Source organism: Phragmites australis, chromosome 19 (assembly GCF_958298935.1).
Source record: "Phragmites australis chromosome 19, lpPhrAust1.1, whole genome shotgun sequence".
Classification (NCBI taxonomy): domain Eukaryota; kingdom Viridiplantae; phylum Streptophyta; class Magnoliopsida; order Poales; family Poaceae; genus Phragmites; species Phragmites australis.
Genome location: NC_084939.1, coordinates 19,059,039 through 19,079,083, shown reverse-complemented (window position 1 = coordinate 19,079,083; position 20,045 = coordinate 19,059,039). Strand labels below are relative to the sequence as shown.

The 20,045-nt window shown below is 41.2% G+C and overlaps 1 protein-coding gene across 2 annotated transcripts; it reads right to left on the bottom strand.

The window, feature by feature from the left end:
• Positions 1–3,476: 3,476 nt before the first annotated feature.
• LOC133900137 (uncharacterized) lies at positions 3,477–18,864 on the bottom strand. Of its 2 annotated transcripts, none has more exons than XM_062341274.1 (12): positions 18,592–18,864; positions 17,605–17,709; positions 15,271–15,357; positions 14,479–14,532; positions 14,224–14,369; positions 13,984–14,110; positions 13,767–13,904; positions 6,287–6,358; positions 6,136–6,209; positions 5,897–6,038; positions 5,081–5,173; positions 3,477–3,972 (listed from the first exon to the last, which is right to left on the bottom strand). In XM_062341274.1, exons 1-12 carry the CDS (start codon positions 18,817–18,819, stop codon positions 3,919–3,921), a joined length of 1,320 nt encoding a protein of 439 aa, XP_062197258.1. In that variant the 5' UTR covers positions 18,820–18,864; the 3' UTR covers positions 3,477–3,918. The 2 variants fall into 2 exon arrangements, with proteins under 2 accessions (XP_062197258.1, XP_062197257.1); XM_062341273.1 differs by having other exon boundaries at positions 5,095–5,173; positions 18,592–18,863.
• Positions 18,865–20,045: the final 1,181 nt, after the last annotated feature.

Genomic DNA, 20,045 nt, shown 5'->3' with positions numbered 1-20,045 from the left:
GATCCACTCAATAACTAAAAAAAATACAAACCTGCATCCCTACCCACATGTCTTATCTACATACAAATGTCACATTTGTCAACCTCTTTCTCACAAAGATGGGGAATTTTGTGACAATAATTTGTTATCGCAGTCATGATTCCTGACACCTAAAACCAATGCAGCCGCATTTTGGCCATGTGCCATGCATTCGGAATTTAGGATTGATGGTTATCTGAACATTACACAATGAAGATCCAGATCCACTTAATGATTCGGCACCGTACAAGTTAATGATGTTCTAGTAAATTAAGAAACTTGTACAACGGTTGATCATGCTTTGGCTTTTGGAAACAACACATAGCATTTCGCTTTAACATAGTTATCTATTGATGAGTCTATGAAAAAGAACTCAACTGTTTTATTTTCTCCTTTGTTTAATAAAAGTTTCTGTCGAGCGAAAAGTGGCAAAGTCTTCGGATGGCATTCTGTTAACACTTTGTTAGGTTACTTGTACCTAAATAAGAACGTGCCCACACTAATCAGCCTCAATTTGCTACTTTTTTAATTGGGATCCAGTGATATAAGGTTCCTTAAATGAAATAAAAAAGGTAAGTGAATTATGAAAGAAGCTCACTCCATAATAGCCATTTGATCTGACAAGATAGCCCACCATACCATTGAAAATTTATAATTAAAGTGGCTTATTTTTTTTGAGCTACTATAGGTTTTGTTCCATCATCAGTAATTGCCTTGTAATGATGTTTGTAAATGTTTTTTTTTTTACCATTTCTTAGGATGATGAGGTTCCGCACTACAAAACAGTTAGCACTTTTCAGACCACAGAGAAATGAATATCTTGAAACTTGCAATGCCATATTTTTTTGGCCTCCAAAGCTGGGGTGCATATCCGATGAAAATAGGCTACGTGTTGAAAATTTGTAAATTCGTTAGAAACCCTACTTGGAAGTTTCGAAAATTCTCAAAAATTCATGAGTTGTAGGTTAGGTTATGTTGTTCACATATGTGAGAAACAAAAATGATAAATTGTAGGTGCAATGGCAATATAGGATTTCTAACGAACTTGCTATTTTTTTCAACACTTAGCCCATTTTCACGGGATATGTACCCGTAGAAGTGCACTTCATTTGTTTATTTAAACTTTCTTTTGACAGGAATCGAACTTATGACCTCTGACTCTAAAATTATATTGAGTTGATGAGGAAATACGTACAATTCACTTAAATTCAACATAGCTTTAAGCAATATACAATGTTACCTAATGGAGCTTTTCACGAAAGTATAAACCAAACCCAACCATTCATCTACAGCATGGGAGACATCTAGTTGATAATTGAGCTACTGAAAAAGGTGCTAAGATCCATCAAATCCAGCTAGCTTTTGCTCGTAACTGAAAGTGCCTTTATTTTATACTATCAACTTGTACACGATACATTGAACCAGATCTCAAATATAGGTTTTGCATGCTTCGGCCTTTTTGAAGGGAACACAAAGCATTTTGGTCTGCTGAATCTGTTCTTGAAACGTGCATCCAGTCACATTGTGCCTGAAGGGATTTTCTAGCACAGCTTGCCCATGTGTTACTAATGTGGGATGAACTGAACTATTTAGGAGGCCATCCAATTCAAAAGGCCAAGCATTAGACTATAAATGGTATCCGGCACAAAAACAGCAAATCGATTGGTGAGATCTCCTCCAAAGAAAATTACACTGAAATATTAGTACTACTACCAGGGTTTGATGTACCAGTTAAAAAGAATATGTACTGGGGGGACCGAGATGTCTCCTTACCAGTGTTTTATCGCACAAAATTTCAAATTTTAATTCTGAATTTGAAAATGACATCAAGTTGAAATCTGCAGGTAAATAACCGAAATTCCTGGAAGAAACCAGTAATTAACCGGCCGAGATTTTCAGCATCCCGCCAAAATTTGTCGATTTCATTTTGGCCAAAATGTCCCAGTATAGCTCTCATCCCAGATTTTTCATTGAACAGGAACATTTTGCCCCTATTTTCTGCATCAGGGGAGACTAGAATCTTGACCGTGCATCCACAAGAAACATTACAAGTTTATAATGCATGGGAGGCAGCGGCCATGGTCAGAACTCAGAAATGCCGTGAAACACAGAGGAACGGGAGCTGCCTGCTTGCCTCCCGGGTGCCGGTGAACGGCACGACGCATGCCTGCGAACTGGACGGCGATTCCGCTGTCCCTGCGCGGCTGTGCCTCCCATGTGACCTGGTTGCGAGGAGCAGATGGAGGCAACCGCGGCGAGCGTGCGTGATGCAAATGCACAGGGAACGGAGCGGCTTGCGTGATTGCTATCTTCTCTGTTCTGCTCTCCAGGCTGGAGTGTGTAGCTTTTCGGTCGCTTCAAACCGGAATTTTGTGGAGGTTTTCGTCGAGGAACGTCAGGTTTTTGAGACTGAGAAAAGCTCTGCTTTGGATCAGGACATGATGCTTCTGAATGGACCGGTGTCCACTAAACCGCCATGGGGTTCAGACAATTTTTAAGTCTCCCGGTGAACATGCATGGACAAATGAACCGATGTTTCAGGCGATGGTTATACGTGCCTGAACATGAGTTCTGTTTCAACAGGCATCAAGTAAACACACGAATACACGATACCCCAAAAGGTGCTTCAAGAAATATATAACTCGAGGAATATCCACTACGGAAATTTCCACGTGTTCGACTCAGTTCCCCTTCTTTTCCGGTGCACTCGTTTTATATCTCCGACACACAAGGAAGCTATTGATATGCACCCCATAAAACGTACTGCCCTTTTATTTCGGATAAAAAGCGCAGAATGAAGCTGTTGTCTCCCATCTGCACCATGAACAACCTCAAACCCTACCATGTTTCTAGTACCTACCTTCACCCTGCCAATGGCTCATTTGGTTAGCGATGGGATTCCCTTCACAGTTCAGTTCACCACCCACAGTTCAGTTTTGCACTTCTGTACCACACTATCGCTTCTCGTATGCATTGATAAGACCTCCTCGATTGTAGCCAATATTTTATTGCAATTAATTCCGACAACCTCAGGGGGAAAAAGGGCTCATCCTGAAAATTTTCACGTCGATTTGCATCATTGCTCTGAATTTGCAACAACCTTCTAGCACCAGCCAGGAAGCGCATACTGTCTCAAAACCAGATTGCATTTTATGGCCTGGCCTTTTTGCACATCCCTTCGGCCTGGTAAAAAACACCTGACATGCAACACTTCAACAGGGAAACAAAACCAAGCACATCACACAAAACCCAACTGCACAATACAACGCATCGCACAAGCTTCAGATAATGGCTGCCTCACCTAAGTATGATCCGATTTTTATGCATCATGTACTTGCACAGTGACTTCGAAATAGATGTACTGTAGAAACAGGGATATAATTTGATCAAACAACCACCCAATTTCTCTTTAAGACTAAAAGAGCCATGCATGTACATGTGCAACAAGTACAACAGACTACACCCTAGGCACTCTGCTCATTCCTTCACTTCACGATGCCACAGGTAAACTGTGGGGTCTTGCCTTTGATGGCAGATCATGGAAACAGAAAACCTAAAGCATTTCACTACAATAATGATCTATGATCATGTGGATCAGAAAACACATGCCTCAGGCTTAATGCATTACATGATATCGCCGCACTGCCAACAGGTTGCTTCAATGAGCTATGGGATTTTCCCCTGCGTATCTGAGAGGAAGGGAACAGTTTAATGACAATACATTGATAAGAGCTATAATCTACAGAGTCCAAACCTAATAATAATTAGAAGTTCAACACGGAAAAAACAGCTATGGATGTACACAATGGAAAATTTTGTTTACAGAACCGAACCCCAATAGATCAAACAACGCTCTTCATTCTAAAGACTTGAGGAGCCTGAACAAGGCAGCCGCTTCTCTTATTCGTGAGAACACGATGCAGAATGCTTGTACCTCCAAGAAGAGATCTTGCACTGCACAAAACGAAGCATCAAGAAGCGTATGTCATGGACTACACAGTACAAACATTTCAACCTTAATCAATAACGGAATAAGTACTCCACAAACAACCAGAAGTCTTGTGGAACCTCAATCAACAGTCTCTCAAATTAAGAAAAGGAAACACTACGTACTAACAGAGTTAGCAACTTAGCATGCTTCGATGCAGGAATCAAAAAACCACCGCTGAAAACCAGTCAAATTGACCCAGACATTTATAAGGGCTCAGGGCCTCTTCTTGTCGAACAGATTTTACTTGGACATTATCCAAACATTAAAACGGGGGGGGGGGGGGGGGGGGATGGCAAGAAAAACAGCTGCTTTCACTTCACTAACAGCTCAGCTACTGTCTTTTTGGCAAAACGGATTTCTAACCCATACTTCTATGATTGTTTCAGCATAGTTCCAAAAGGAAACTCAATTTGTTGGGCACACAATAACCACAAATTTCAAAATTCCTGCATTGAATGAGTACAACAGTTTACATTCCTATTGAAGCCTTTTCTTATAAAAGGTCCTAAAAAACTTGAAGCTCGTGGCAAGTGGCAAATACCATAGTGCACCTCCCTACAGTAGGTTGTATGCACAGATGAGAAAACAATTAAACATAATGTTGAACACAGGCTTTGATTGAGTGGATTGCAATGAGAAAGGAAATATTGAAAATCAGTTTAATCAAAGTGAAGAGAAATCACTTTAGCATATGTTTAAGGCAAAATTAGGTGGATACCATCGCAAAAGTGCCCATATTGAAAAATATCATCGGTGTGAGGATGACATGTGGACCCCCAACTTTTGCGATGGTACCGCTATGTTTAATGTGAACTCAGGGCAGAATGCACATTCCTTTCCAAATCTGGAATCAAAGTAGCACAGTGTTATATGAATGTCAACTTACTATTTTTCTCAGTAGATCAAATTTGGTTATTTGTTAACTACAAATAAATCAAACCGAGTAGCTTGCAGAGAAAATGTCAGTTCAAAATATTGTACAACTAGAGAAGTCTTGATGATTAGGCCCTTACTGAGTAGAATAGAGAAAATAAATAGAACCGCATTAAGAGTGCAGTATGAGAATCTCACATTGATAAACTCACCATTTATTATCTTGTTTCGAATGAGACTCTGTAGAAAAACACATACTAGTCTCACTAGTCTATTTTGCATGTATTTGTCCTGCAAGCAATGTCATTACAGTAAAGTTTGTCAATGTTCTACGTAATAAACAAACTGATGTGCATCACAGTGAACAAAACTTAAGAATATCAAGTTTCCTTCAAATAGTCAATGAAAAAAGTGTCTCGTTTTAGCATGTGCAAGGAGGGAAAAATAAATAGGAGACAGAAGTACTCCCTCAAGGTAGAACGTTGAAAGAAGGGAGGGATGGCTATACTCAATAGCACTATAGCAGTGAGGGTTGACGAAACTGATACTGATGGTTTTCAGAAGTTTTAGTGCCCCAGATTTTTTTTTCCCAAACTGCTTGAATTTGACACTTCAAATTATTTTTCACCAGTATTTGAATTCAGATTTTCATTTGGCAGTATTCAAGCAATTAACTCTGGTAACCAGCGAAAAACCAGCACCAGCCATGCTCGTACAGCAGTTTTATGGACCCAAATCAACATAATTTTTCTTGAATTCTTGCTGTCCGTAAGACAATCAGAACTTGATTGAGGAAAAGAATGAATCATTTAGCATGCTACAGAAAACTATGACATGTAAGGTTATCTAGTCCACATTGGTACACAACACTTCTGGTTTAATAAATCTTTAAAAAAATGACTTTCTTTATCATCAAGTCTCATAAAGCAACTAATGTTGGAATTATGTTACTATAATTGTCCTTTATGATAACTTCTGAACTTCCACAAGAGATGACTTTATTAAGAACCAAACCTTGATGTCTTCGCATGTCCGAATACAGTTTGAGATGTAGTCATGAATGAATCCAGGCGGTAGAACTACTGCATTAGTAAGCCTGTTTATTACTTCCATTGAATGCAGGCTCATTTCCATGTGCACAAGAATATCAAAGTAACTGTCAAACAAAAAGGCAAGATGAAATCTTATGTGCAGAAAAACACAATAGTTACAAAGATAAAGAGTATAACAAATCAAACAGCAGCTATTCATACGCATCCATGTCAGGAGAGTTGATTAGCTTTGAAAGAACTTCCACGGCAATAAGTGGATTATGTTCAACAAGGTCCTGAAACAAGCAAATTGTCAGTAAATTAACATAAAGCATACAAAGGATTCAACATGTTGTCAGAGGCAAGTTCGTACAGGGAGCTTCTGTGGTGTCAGTCCGCAATGATAGACTAGCTTCCAGTCCTTTGCTAAATCCAAGACAATTTGCTGTAGTAAGTTGCAACACGTTAGGGGTGTAAAATGATCTAAATAGCACACTATAATAGCAGAGTAGGGTTGAGCCGCTATGGAACTCCTCTTGTTATGTACATGGCTGGGTAAAACACTTCATTAAGCTACAACAACCATTGCACATACCTTGTAGCAGTTACAGCCAGCACGTTACAAAAATTTCACGTCTATTAACAATTTCTTTACTGCACATTCCATGTTTCCGAATATAGCACTCATATTTTCTATTTGTAGTTCTACCACTAGCTTTCCTATCTAGAAGTTTGCAATTCTTCCTTTTTTTTATTAGCAACAAAGCTGGTTTCACTTCTTGACTCGCCAAGATTCTTTCGTGTTTACACTATCACAATAGTCATTGTGTTTGCATTGTTGGACTCAGATCCTGCGAGAGGTGGGTTGATAGACCACACGTGAGTACACACTGGACACAGGAAGTTTTTCACTGCCAACAGCTTCTAATGTTTATTCCAACACCCAAAATCCTATAATTGTTAACAGCTTCTAACAGATTGCATCGGATTACATTGGATGAAACACATTCGTTGCTTCCATCCGAGGAAGCACATCGGTGCTTTTCTTGCTGCCAGCAGCTTCTGACTTTTATTCCAACATCCAAAAGGCTATAGCTGCTAACAGCCTCTCATTGGATGAAGCTCTTCCCGAGCTCCCATCCGATGCACTCTGCACACCTTGTTGTCATAAGCTTCTAATGTTTACTCAAACACCCAAAAGCCTATAGTTGCTAATAGCCTGATGAAGATCATCCCGAGCTTCCATCCGGTGCATCCGACGCACCTTGCAGGGGGGAGCGGGGTTCACCCCGTGTTTATAGGCCAGAAAACGACCTACTGTTCCTTCAGTAACTGAGGTACTTCTGCTACAGTAGCCATGTTGCTGTTGCGAACAGTAGCACACAAGGATTATCCTAGCATGCATAACTCTATTTAAGCCTACTCCGACCAAGGTGGCATCCGATTTTTCTGCAAAGTGTGATACGCGAAGCAACAGATTGAGCAGGCTAGAGCACCACCCTTATACCGCCGCATAGCTCTATTGCACAGGGGGTGGAGGTGTAGACCGGGCTTCATGACTGTGGCTCTACAGACTAGGGTGAGATGATATTTGTTATCCATAGAAAAGCATATGTATTGAACGAGTAGTTTAAAATGAATCATATGAAAGAAACATGGATCTATCCCTTCAATGGAAGCTAGAGAATAGGTTACAGATCCAACCTTAGCATCGAGATTGACAATGATGAGGTTCAAGAAGCTTCTTCAAAATTGCTTAAAATGCTGCAGGACTGTTTGACATGTACAGGGTTATAAAACCCTGTTTTATATGCTTTAGTTTTTCTGTTCCCAATGGTAACAACTAGCCAGCTACAAACCACCTATCAGCGCTCAAAAATCGCGTTTTGATTCCACCTTTAATTTTAAGCAGGCAGTCTAGTGGAAAATGGGCATAGTTGTCATGTGTCGCCATAACAACGATATGGCGCGTGGCGGTGGTTTGGGCCTCGCCACGGCGCCAGCATTTATGGCATGGCGTCACCGTGGCGCCGATAAGGCGTCGTGTGGCGTCCATTTTCATGTAGCAGGCGCCATACCGATTCGGCAGAGGGGATTAGAAGGGTGGGGGGGGGAGATCGAGGGGGTCACAGACCGAGAGGAGCGCCTCACCTTTTCCACGACTGGTCCTCGTCAATACCCGCTGCAGCCGCCGCTGCTCCTTGTCACGGCGCCGCCCTAAGAACCGTCCAACACGCCGCCTCAGATCTGTCCGACACGCCGCCAGCCGCCCTTAGATCCGACCAACGCGCCACCCGTCTCCCTCAGATTCGGCCGACGCGCCGCCGCCGTCAGATCTGTTGGCCTGCCTGTCTTCGGTCGCCGCCCCCACACTCGCCGTGTGGCCATTTCCCGAGTCAGTTGCCCTCGCCTGGAAGTCTGTTGCCCCGTCATCGCCGTCCCAAGCCAGCCAGGCACCCCCCCCCCTCCGTCAACTCCTGCTCTCGCCCACCTGAGAAGGTACTCTCTCTGCTCTGTTCTCTCCGTTCTCTCTGCGTTGCGTTGTAGGCAATAGGCAGTAGGCACATATGTGGGCATATGTGGTTGAAGATGATGATGAGGGAGAGGAAGAAGACACCATTGATTGTGGATGATGTTAATGTTGATGATTTTGGTGACAAACCAATGGATGCTACTGAAGATGGTGCGGAGAACATGGATGCTTCTAACGATCTCGATGAGTTTGCATTGGATGACTTTTGAGAGATGAGAGATTTGAACCTTTGAAACATGAGAGAGTTCTATATCTTTTGTGCTACATTTACATTGCTATTTGTCTTTTGTGCTACATTTATATTTCCAAATATCCTAGACTGTAACTGTTGAGCTACATTTACATTGACATTTGCTAATATCCTAGATTATAATATGTTTATTCGCCACGTGTGTATGGCGTCACCACACCACACGCCATGTTGCTGTAAAGTTGTGAAGGTAATGGGTCGCCGCGCCTCGCCACGCTGCCATAACCATGAAAATGGGTATTGGATTTGGTCAAGGGTTATTCACCGACATGGCTTAATAGTCCCAACACATCCCAACGCAAAAACCCTAAAAACGAAAAAGCCTAGCCCACCAACCCATGCACATGATCCACACTTTTCAATTTTTCATTTAAATTTAAGCAAACCACCTAGTAGTAAATGGGTATTGGATCTCGTCAAGAGTTTTTCACCGACATGGCCTAATAGTCCCGACACATCCCAATGCAAAAACCAAAAGCCTAGCAACATGGTCCACCCTCAGCCCAAAAAACAAAAAACGCTACCACACCAACAGCTGAACTCGTACTTCCAACTAATCGAATGATCTACATAGTCGCTTTCCCTGGTGCTTGGCCACCTAACAAAGTTGTGGCTGCGACATTTGATGATGTGTTTGGCTCTTTTATATGCTTGTTTTTATTTAATTTTAATTTTCATGTTCATAATGCGGTATCAATGATTTGGTGAACATGCCATATCAATGAATAGGTGCTTCCCTTGGTCATGAATATGAATTCCTGGCATCCATGTTGTATGAAGAGTCTAGTGTTACCTTAATGCACTACTCAATCCCATCCTTCTAGAGTTGAGGATAACGACAAGGTCAAACTGCCATGAGTTGTATGCCATGATGAAGGTTCATCATTGGTATAGTGAGATCACAACTAAGATCTCAAGTTGCCAATACTACTAACCATGGAACTCAAACAATAGCGCCACCACTATGTTGTGGTATGTGCTAGCGAGCATGTGATTATCCAGGTTGGATGAAAAAAAATTGTAGCCTGTTTGTGAATAAACTTTGGGGGTCAACATTCAACAAACAATAGCGCCACCACTATGTTGTGGTATGTGCTAGCGAGCATGTGATTATCCAGGTTGGATGAAAAAAAATTGTAGCCTGTTTGTGAATAAACTTTGGGGGTCAACATTCAACAACACTGACGTATGGCCCAATTGTGGCATCCACTTTAAGCATGCAACCTGGTCATTGGCCTGGTAGGTGTTAGAATAAATAGGGAAATATTTCAATTTATATGTTCCCAGTTTTTTTTTGGTGGGGGGGGGGGGGGTATAAGTTTTCAAAGAATACTAGTTATATGGCACAAAAGTGGTTTCCTTCTAGTATTCCCGCCTCTATATGGATGAGTAATTTAATTGGGAAAAGAAATGACAATCCATAGGTAAGAAGAGTGTATCCCCCCTCCCTCCTTGCAGGAATAAAGGCGAGCCCATCTCTATTCCTCTTTGTTCCCAACCTCGTACACATATTTGGTATCAAAGCTTTCCAAGGAGACCAACGCGAATCTTTACTTTAGCTCAACATTTCATCCACATGTCCTTGCACTATTTATCACGCAATCATCCTCGACAACTTGAGATCATCTTTATTCATCCTTCTAACATTTACTATATTGTTGGGGATCATCTCCTGCCATCCCTGCACCCGAAGACGACTGCGAAGTTAGTTGGAGGTGCTGCGGGACAACTGTCGCGCTGGTTGCATCTTCCTATAACCGAATTGGCGTATGCGAAGACTGATCTACCTCGACTGTTGGGCGAAGCCCCGATTCGCGTCCCGCGTCCTTCGCTCGGTGCGAAGACAAGACCAGGCCTTCGCCAGGAGGCGGCGAAGGCAGCTCGTCAAGAGGTCGGACGAAGAGGGCTTCGATATCCTTCGGTTGGGAGACCAGCTGGACAGTGGGCCCAATTGTCATGGGCACGGTTGTAATTATGGGATCATGCTCATTTGTACCATATTACCCCCGGATATTCCGGGAATGTAGCAGGTTAGGGGGTAATATGTGTAAACCGGGCCTGTGATCGCCGGATACGGGCTATAAATAGAGCCACAGTGTAAACATGAAAGGTAATCGAAAATTGTTCTACTTCCAGTACACGTCACCATAAGGGACCTTCGCCACTTCCACCCCCGAAGGCCCATCTTGTCTGGGACTTCGATCCCAACATATATGATACACCCTTTCAAAAGGTTTATGGAAGGGAACCATTGTCCTCTAGGGCATATGAACTCATGTCAAGGCCATCAACAGTTGGTTGGACATTTCTACATGGTTGTTGCAAGCAAAACATTGCATGAATGTTAAGGTTCGCCATGCTAGCCTCTATGCGACGGTGAATTTTCAGTTCTGAAATGGGTTTGGGCAAATGTTGATATCCTCTTTGGCCATGCACACCAACAAAAGAACTGCCATTAAGGTAGTGTGGCCCATTTAAGATGATCAAAGAATGGTTTTCACTGCAAATCACCTTGAACTCCGTTAAATAGAGACCTAGATAGGTATTCGGTTGGCCCATCTCCATCTGGCTCAAGTTGGGCAGACAATTTGTTTTAATATATTTTCAATTTGTTTTAATATATTTTTAAATGCAAAAACATTTTATTTGGCTGAACTTGTACATATTTTATTATAACGGATAAGTATTGTATTTAGATACTGTACAGGTTTAAAACTGGTATCGGACCAACACCAATGGAGTTCCTCTCAATCAGGTCAGTACTCAACAAAGTCGGCATACAAGGCCTTCTTTCATGGTGCCATCGGTTTTGAGCCATGGAAGCATATATGGAAATATTGGGCACCTCAATGCTTCAATTTTTCTCTGGTTAGCCATACACAACAGGCGATGGGCAGCAAATTGGCTACCTCATAGAGGGCTTCCGTATCTGGAAAAATGCTCGCTTTGCGACCAGGTTGACGAGACCATCCAGCATGTCCTCACAGCCTATGTCTTTGCTAGGCAGATATGATTCTTCCTTTTCCGGCGATTTGGTCTTCCCAATGTCACGCCACAACCTGACGACCATGTATTCAGCGGATGGTGGCTAAGGACAAGCAACAGGTTTGCCGAACCTGTGAGACATGGACTCAACTCATTAGTGATACTTAGTGCCTGGCTGCTTTGGAAACATCGAAACAACTGTGTTTTCAACGGTGCGACGCCGTGCATTTCAAGGGTGCTACGCCAGGCTAGAGATGAGGCCCGGTTGTGGTGCGATGCTAGGGCCAAAGGGCTTTCCCAGCTAGTTGTAGGTCATGATTAGTGTTGTTTGTCAGCCTAGGTGGTCACTCTTCTTTTTGGTGTGGCGCGCATGTAACAGTCAGAATGTAATAGTGTGTTAGGGGTGGTGGTGGGTTGCTGTTGCTGTTTTCAAATTCGAACTCTCTTCTTCTTAATACAATGATACGCAACTCTCCTGCGTGTTCAGGAAAAAAATTAATAGTGAAAATTGCTTTGTAGCTATCCAAACTTTTCATTTCAATTTTCAGGCCCTAGAAAATGCTTAAGTTAGGCAACTAGTCTTAGTTACAGGTAACCAGCTATGGCGGATGGCAGTGTCTAGTTGGCATGAGGTGGAAGTACACAATGTGATGTGCCATCAAGACATCGAGACCCACCACCACCACCATCAACCATGCCTCCTCTTCTTTTCCCAAATTACATCTCATTGCCTCCTTAAAAGGAAAGAGTACCGCTCTGTGCATAACCAAACTCTTGTTCATCCAAAGATCCCCATAGCTCAAGCAAGGCGAGGTGAGAAGGAGTAGCGCCAACACACTAAGCACATTGTTAGCCTGATCCGGGGAGGATGTCGCCTAGATGGTCAGATAAGACCCAAATTTAAGGGCCGATGAGAAAATAATGATCACAAACATCTGTAAGTTGATTGATGAAGGCATGCGTAGCCACTTCTAGTCTTCCCACCACCAAGACAGAGGTTACGGCCAACCGCATGAACAACATTAGTTTCCAAGACAACAACAACTCTTTGGAGGTACTCTTTTTTTCATCCCATTAGCGTTGAATGGTGCAAAATGCAATGAATTGAATGTTACTTTCTTGTATTTGGGTCACTCCATCTTTTTGGTGTCTAAGACTAAGCAACAATCTCATCGCCAACCAAATAGTTTAACTCTTTCAAGTGATTGGTTTGATATGTTGGTGATGATTCTAAGGTGATCACAAATAACAAGGTGGGGTTAGCCAAGGTTACCTTCAAACTAGATACACCACCCCATAATGAGGGAGCGTGAGCCGTGGTCGAGCAGAACGAGGATCTAGATCACTACCGAGAATTCGTATTTATGAAGTTTTTACATTAAAATATACGTCTACAAAGGGAAACCTCTTTTAGTTATTCCACATTTCCTGAGCTCCAAAATAAGAAGGTTATCCTACCGCTAGATGAAGTGCTCACTATCAAAATTACAATAGCACTAGAGTGTTTGTTGTATTCAATACCTTTACGGAGGAGGAGGGGGAGGAGGAAACCAAAAGGAGTGAATATATATTCCTTTCTTTATCAACAGTAGAGATCGGAGTGTCTTTTTTCCCACACAAAATTTATCCAAACCTCATTGTAAAACAAGAAATAGAATAGATTCCTTTAGTACTTCCTTTGGAGCTAACCACACTTATGTCCTCCCTATGAAACGGGAAGTACTATGCTAACTTTTCTCTTCTTTCAACCAATCTCGAAACCTCCTATCTGTACAAGCCCAACAATTGTGCCAATTTAACCAAATAGAGTATTATTAAGTCTCAAAGCATAGTATCGCGTGACTAAACAAGTACGGCAACAAATAGTTATTTCCCAATTTAGGTGTTAGTTGCAACCCTATGATTCGCCTTTCTACCATGTCTCCGCCTTGTGTAGGTCTTGCCAAATAATGCACCCTTACACATCTATAAATTTATATCATGGCATATGAACATATTAAATATTAGCATTACAAAAACATGAAAACTAGGATATTTCCTACAATAGACAACAAATCCATTTGAGAATAAGATTGTAGAAAGAACCTCTTGTTGGGGAGGTGCAAGTGGACCTTTACAAGCTCTTCCGACTAAATCTCGGATCGTAGCCCCTCGGCTAGTGTCTGCACACATGCTACCATCCCATAATAGCTCATGGCTGTTGTCTAGGTTCAGCCACTGTAACTGTAAATTCATTGACAAGAGCATATATGTTCAGAAATAAAATCGATATGAGTAAACAACCCTAAGCCTACAATCTTACCTCCCCTTCAAGGATTTCTAGTCTTGGGGGAGGGGGGCGTATCCATTGAGGAGCCAATCCTTTGAGTGATGTTTGTTGAAGTAAACTAGAAACTACATTATCTCTATTTGGTTTGGCTGGTGATACCCTATATGATATAGAAGAACTTCTTTCTTATCAAACCAATAGAAGTGAAAAATAAACTCCAAGCTATGGATGCCCATCAATGGTCATTGCAAGAAGGTAGTTGAATATACATACTCTAATGAATCACCGAAGCTTTGAGAAACATCTGGGTCAGGAACAGCACTTCTAACAGTAGCAGCTCTGAAACTACTAGAGTACGGCTGTGGTTGTACAGCAACGCAGGAGTAATGCTTCTCAAGTTGATCTCTTGGCAGTAAGACCTATAAATAGATGTCCTTATGAACAATTAATCCTACATATACTCGCAGTAATGGGACTATCAACTGTGTCCACTCAGTTTCATAGTACTACGAAGGTATAACAATCTACCTGAGATGCATAGTTAGATCCCTTCATGTAATCTTCAGCAGACTGCTTCAGAATCTGAACATTAAGAAAAACAAAATTATTAAATGCTGCCAAGTATGTCTCTCAGCAATCAAACAAATTAAAGTACCTCACAAACTTAGCAAGGCAAATCTACCATTTTCTTATGCATGCCAGCAAAGTGACAAGCAAGTAATGCTAAACTTTAGTACCAAAGTTCACTTACAGCCCCATAAACAAAGAAACCGAACACCCTACGCCCTAATCTTCTAACACCAGAGCATGTAAAGCCCAAACAATTGCTTAAGGTGACTTTGCCATACTGGATTGTGATGTCTGATTTTTCACCACCAGATCTAAAATGTGGAGAATTTGAGGGTAAGTTAGCAGAGCAATGGAAAAAAAAAACAAACCCTCAAAACAAAGAACGGCCAGCGATCACTGACAGAAAGCCACTCAATCCAGCAATGTGCCATTGCCATCCACCATACAATCAAACACGCATTTTTCTTGTCATTTACTAGTCAGGTACACCATTATCTTATCACCTCCTAACTTGATTATAATTCTAAAATCATGTAACATCCAATATATACTTTGAAAATTTATGAATTTTTAAATATGCATATTAGTGTCGTCACATTTATATTTTAGGAAAGGATGGCATATCACCGTGTCCCCTCATACTTTGCATGTGGTATCTCAGCACTCATGTAGCCTCAATTCATGTAAAGCTTCAATATTAAGCATAGAAATGTAATTAGACAATTAGACGAGACATGGAGAAAGAAATGCCTCCTTATTATTGTCTCCATTAGCCGAAATTAACAAAAGTTGGAGAAATGCTTGTTCTGCCTTCTCAGAGGTTTCATCGCATGCAGCCTGCAAGAAACAAAAAGACTGATGAAAGACTCCAAGCATGAAATGCTTTATGTAATCCTTCAGATAGGAAAAAGATACACAAAACACTGAATTGTGCTATTGTTGTGGAAAAAAAGAACAGCAACAGTAATAGGTCGTCTTATGGGCAAATATTCATAGCCATCAATCACGATGAAAACACAGGATATGATAGCCAAATTTCATATTAGAGTAAGATTTTAGGCAGCTACGTGTAACATTATATTAAGCCTCTAACTTAAGATGCTTTGTAACAGGAGCAAGTTGTTTGAGACGGAGCATAGCATAGTAGCATACACATCATAAGCCAGATAACAAATTTCATAGAAAGATAGATAAGAAAAGAGCCACAATAAGTGCATCGAAGAAGAGTATTCATATAACGCGAACCAACTACTCACTGTGTACATGACAGCCCTTTCAACAGTGATCAAATCATCATATAATCAACAAAATAAAGAAAGAAAAAATGTGGAGAACAACTAATCAGGAATGCTAACGAACGAAAAATGAGTTTTAGGGTGAGAAGTAACATAAGATGTGACTTGGTGGGGGAGGAGGGGGTTATGGACTTTCCCAGAAAATATATTATATGAGAGAAATAGCATGTAGCTACAATTGTTATTGCGCCATTATCTTTTTTTTTTGTGGTTATATCAACTTTATACGTTCAAGGAGAACAAGAAAAGCAAAAGCAGATTGAAGAATGAATAAAAAAGAAAAGAAAAAATTGACAGTAGGTACTAAACATTTCGTTACTTTTCTAGTTAATCCCAGCATCGTTTAATGTCCAAAACTGGGGAAAATCCATACCCTTTTCCCAAAAAATAAGGGTGGATTGCAGATTTGCAGCTATTCGAGGTGATCATGCTCTAGATTAAATAAAGCCCCAGGTCTAACGGACAGTCTCACTTTACCCAGTTGTTATTTACTAAATGATGCAGAAACACCACCATTTCAAAATCATACGATCCTGATTTTGTGGCCAATCTGCGGGGCCTAGCTGGCATTAGGTTGTGGCCACATGGGACTGCCAACTGGCAATGTTGATGAGCGCCACCCCAGCAGGTTGGGATTAATCCCCACATGCCTTGTGTGGTTGAGCAGTTCATACGATTCCAGCCGCCTCATTGATGTGCAGCTAGCCAGCTGGGGGCGGCGGCTGAGGGCTCCCGATGACTTGACCCAACTGTTGCCACCAATGAGCCACGAAGACCACCCGTTGAGAGGCCAGGCAAATAATCCCTCCTCAGCCTGAACCGTTTCGCAACAGCGACAGCTTTATCAAAGCTGCTGCCCCTTGCTTCCAATTTTGTTTGTGGAGCTGCTGAAACCATGCGATTTTGGAAGCAAATTTTTTAAGGCCTGAACAAATCCTAGGGAAGAAGTATCAAGTACGAGTATTCGGGTGTGTGCTAGTAGACAGAAAGGCCTAGTTGCTGCTCTCTATCTACTTCAGCCACAATGACATGGTGGTCTAGACTCTACACACCACTACACACCATTGCATGATAGAGACGGATTTAAACCACCCAGGTGTCATGTGATGTGGGCGAGATGTCAGAACTGAGTGATTGTATAAGGTGTGGGGTTTTCAGCAACATTTAGTAAAAGAAAAGAAAAACTAGGCTTTAGTGAGACTATTGCTTAGACCTGGGTTTATCTGAAAATGTAGCTCTATTACCTATGGCAAACCATCATTTACTCAAAAGATAATAACTAAACGCACCATTCAAAAGCCCCTGCGAACATATAGGAACACATCATACCGGGGCAGGACAATGTGAATTAAGCCAATCAAACTAGGCACACATAAGCCAGATTAAAGTTAGGCCTGGGGTTATAATATACAAAAAACTAGAAATCATGGAGTGAAAAGTGAGAAACTTTTGTTGGTTCCAGGCACCGGGGGGGGGGGGGGGGTTAACACAACTCAATTGAAACGAGTACAAAAGAAATGCAAGTAAATTTTAAAGCTAAAGGAAACAGAACTCAACTAAGGAGTCGAAAATAGAAGTGGATCTGTTCACCAAAATTTCTCAACAAAATAAAATGATACACAAAAATCTTTAACTTATACTGGAAAATTTGCCTTTCTCAACAAAAAGAAAAGGAGAAAACAACTTCACCTGTTAACTTTTTTTTTAGCACAAACTAATGCAAATGGTAAAGGATTTACTTGGTGAAAATGAAATCGCAAAAAAATAAACAGGAAAGTTTACAGCTTACATTTATTAAAAGAGGAACAAATGGATTTTCCAACTGTGAGGAATAACCTTGAAGGAGAATCACAAATGCAATTAGACGCTCAGCAGGTCGAAGCATCATCTTGTCCTGATAAAATATAAGTAGCTGAAAATTAAAGCCTGATTTTCATTCTGTTATGGTAAAAATAAATAAATCCTAGAGAGAGAAGCACAAATTCATCTCAACACTGGAGTCCTGCCGCTCTGATCGAATACCATGGAAAGACCAAGGAAACAAGAAAAATAGTGATACAAGATTGTAATCAATTGGACATCCAACTGCACGGACAAGGAGACAAGCTAAAACAGTAAAAAAAAAAGGATCAACGCACTCTATGCCATTTATTCCTGAAAAATAGATCAAGCCGTAAACAATCCGCTGCTTCATTCCAAACTAATACCCCATCCATACGAAAAAAGAAAAGAAGAAACAGGAACCAATGCTGCCCACTAAGTGCAAAATAAAAAAAAATGGTTACATCTAATTTCCAATCTTAGTGTTGCCTTGAGACACAATTCTCCAATCCACTGAAGCCCAACCCAGTCCGTAGGGTTCAACTAATTTCCAATCATTTCCACAAACCACAAATTCTCCAATCCACTAAAGATTTGGTTCAAACAAAGAAGCCAGGATTACATACTATCGCAGGTTCCCACCATGAAAACAAAAACTTTCACTAAATCTTATCATCTACTCACCACTAGAATCCATTGAAAAAACATAAAATTCACCAATCAAACCAAGAAGCGGATTAGCCCACAATGAAGCCCCAGACATTGCCTCAGAATACAACTGTTATCCAATCAACCCGGTCCCTAAACCGCCACCAACCAGTACACCCACCAGCTCGCCCCCAAGCACCCCTAAAACCCTACGCACCCAGCAATCCAACAACGCGGGTCCAAGCAGAGCGGGCCCTGAAACTAGGTATCCACGGCGGTGAGGACCCCGGGGCGAGGAGACACGCACCTCGAGGACGAAACTGACAGCGGAGCCGAAGCGGAGGCGGCGTTCAGGGGGCACGCGGGCGAGGAAGTCCGCCACAGCGTCCTCGAGCGGGCGCGAGACGCCGGAGACCAGCCCGAGGAGGTCGGAGCACTCGTCGGCCCGCAGCCCTCCCATGGGCGCGTAGGGTGCGGCGGGCTTCGCAGCCGCCGCTGGCGAGGGGCCGGCCGCGTCGTCCTTCTCGTGAGACATGGTCGAGGCGTACGGGTGGGGAGCAGGGGATGGAGAGGGTTAGCCATCTCTAACTATTTTCTCTCTATTCCTATTTCTTTTATTTTTTCTCTTTTTTAATAGTTTTTCAAAATAATTTATAAAAAAAATAAAAAGAATTCCAGGGTAAAAAAATAATATTGGAAATTATTTCAAGAAGAAACCATAAAAAAAATGTTGAACCGCTAAATAGAACAAGAATCTCTTTGCGAAAGGAACGAGACTCATAAAGAAAAATAGAGATGGTCATAGGGCAGAGGGTGAATGGGTTTAGAGTGCGTTTGGTTGGATGTGATAAGTATATTCCTATTTTTAAGATGAGATAATCTAATTTTCTATTTAATTAGATATGTGAGATGAGTCAGTTTTTTTTAAGTTGGTGGGATTAAAATGAATAGGATGAGCTAACTTTTTATTTATTTAGATGAAGTGAATTGTTTATGATGATCTTTTGATGAACTTACCCCTTGATTGTAAGTTTTGTGTATGTTTGAATTTATTTGAATTCAAATTGAATTAAGAAGATAATATCACATGAAATGATAAAATACATATAAATGAATTATTATAAAGGAATTTATATTTTCACCAAATAATATAGGGTTGAAATTATTTTTATAAAATAGTACATCACATGAAAAAAAAATATTAGTGAATTTTTTCATATATTTGGGAATTTATTTGAGGAATTAAAATTTATTATCATTATAAAAGTAGGCTTTTTGAGAATTTTAATTAAATTTTGACTTAGGTTTTTTAATCAAATCAATTAAAATTAGTTGCTAGTGAGCTCTAATTTACTTATAAAAATATTTAAAAAAATTTAGACTATTTTTATACTGTAGATAAAATCGAGAGTTAAATGAAAATGATGTACACATGCATACAAAGCTACTAGCTAGCTAGCTTCCGTAGAGAGAGAACATGAACGCCACTGCTGCCGAGTCACAGGACGCAAACACGGACGGCCTCGTCTGGCTTTTTTAGGGATCGACTCATCATAAACCTTGCCGGATGCCCTTATTCACTCCCATTCACGAACCAAACACCGAATGACCTCAAAATCATGGACGAAGCGATCCGGACATATTAGTACCTCGAACCAAACACTGCCTTATTGGTTCGGATGGGCGCGTGGTATGGGTCAGTTTGGGGAGGATTTGCCCTCGGGGGCAAATATTTGGCAATGTTTTACCTTGTTTTTGCTC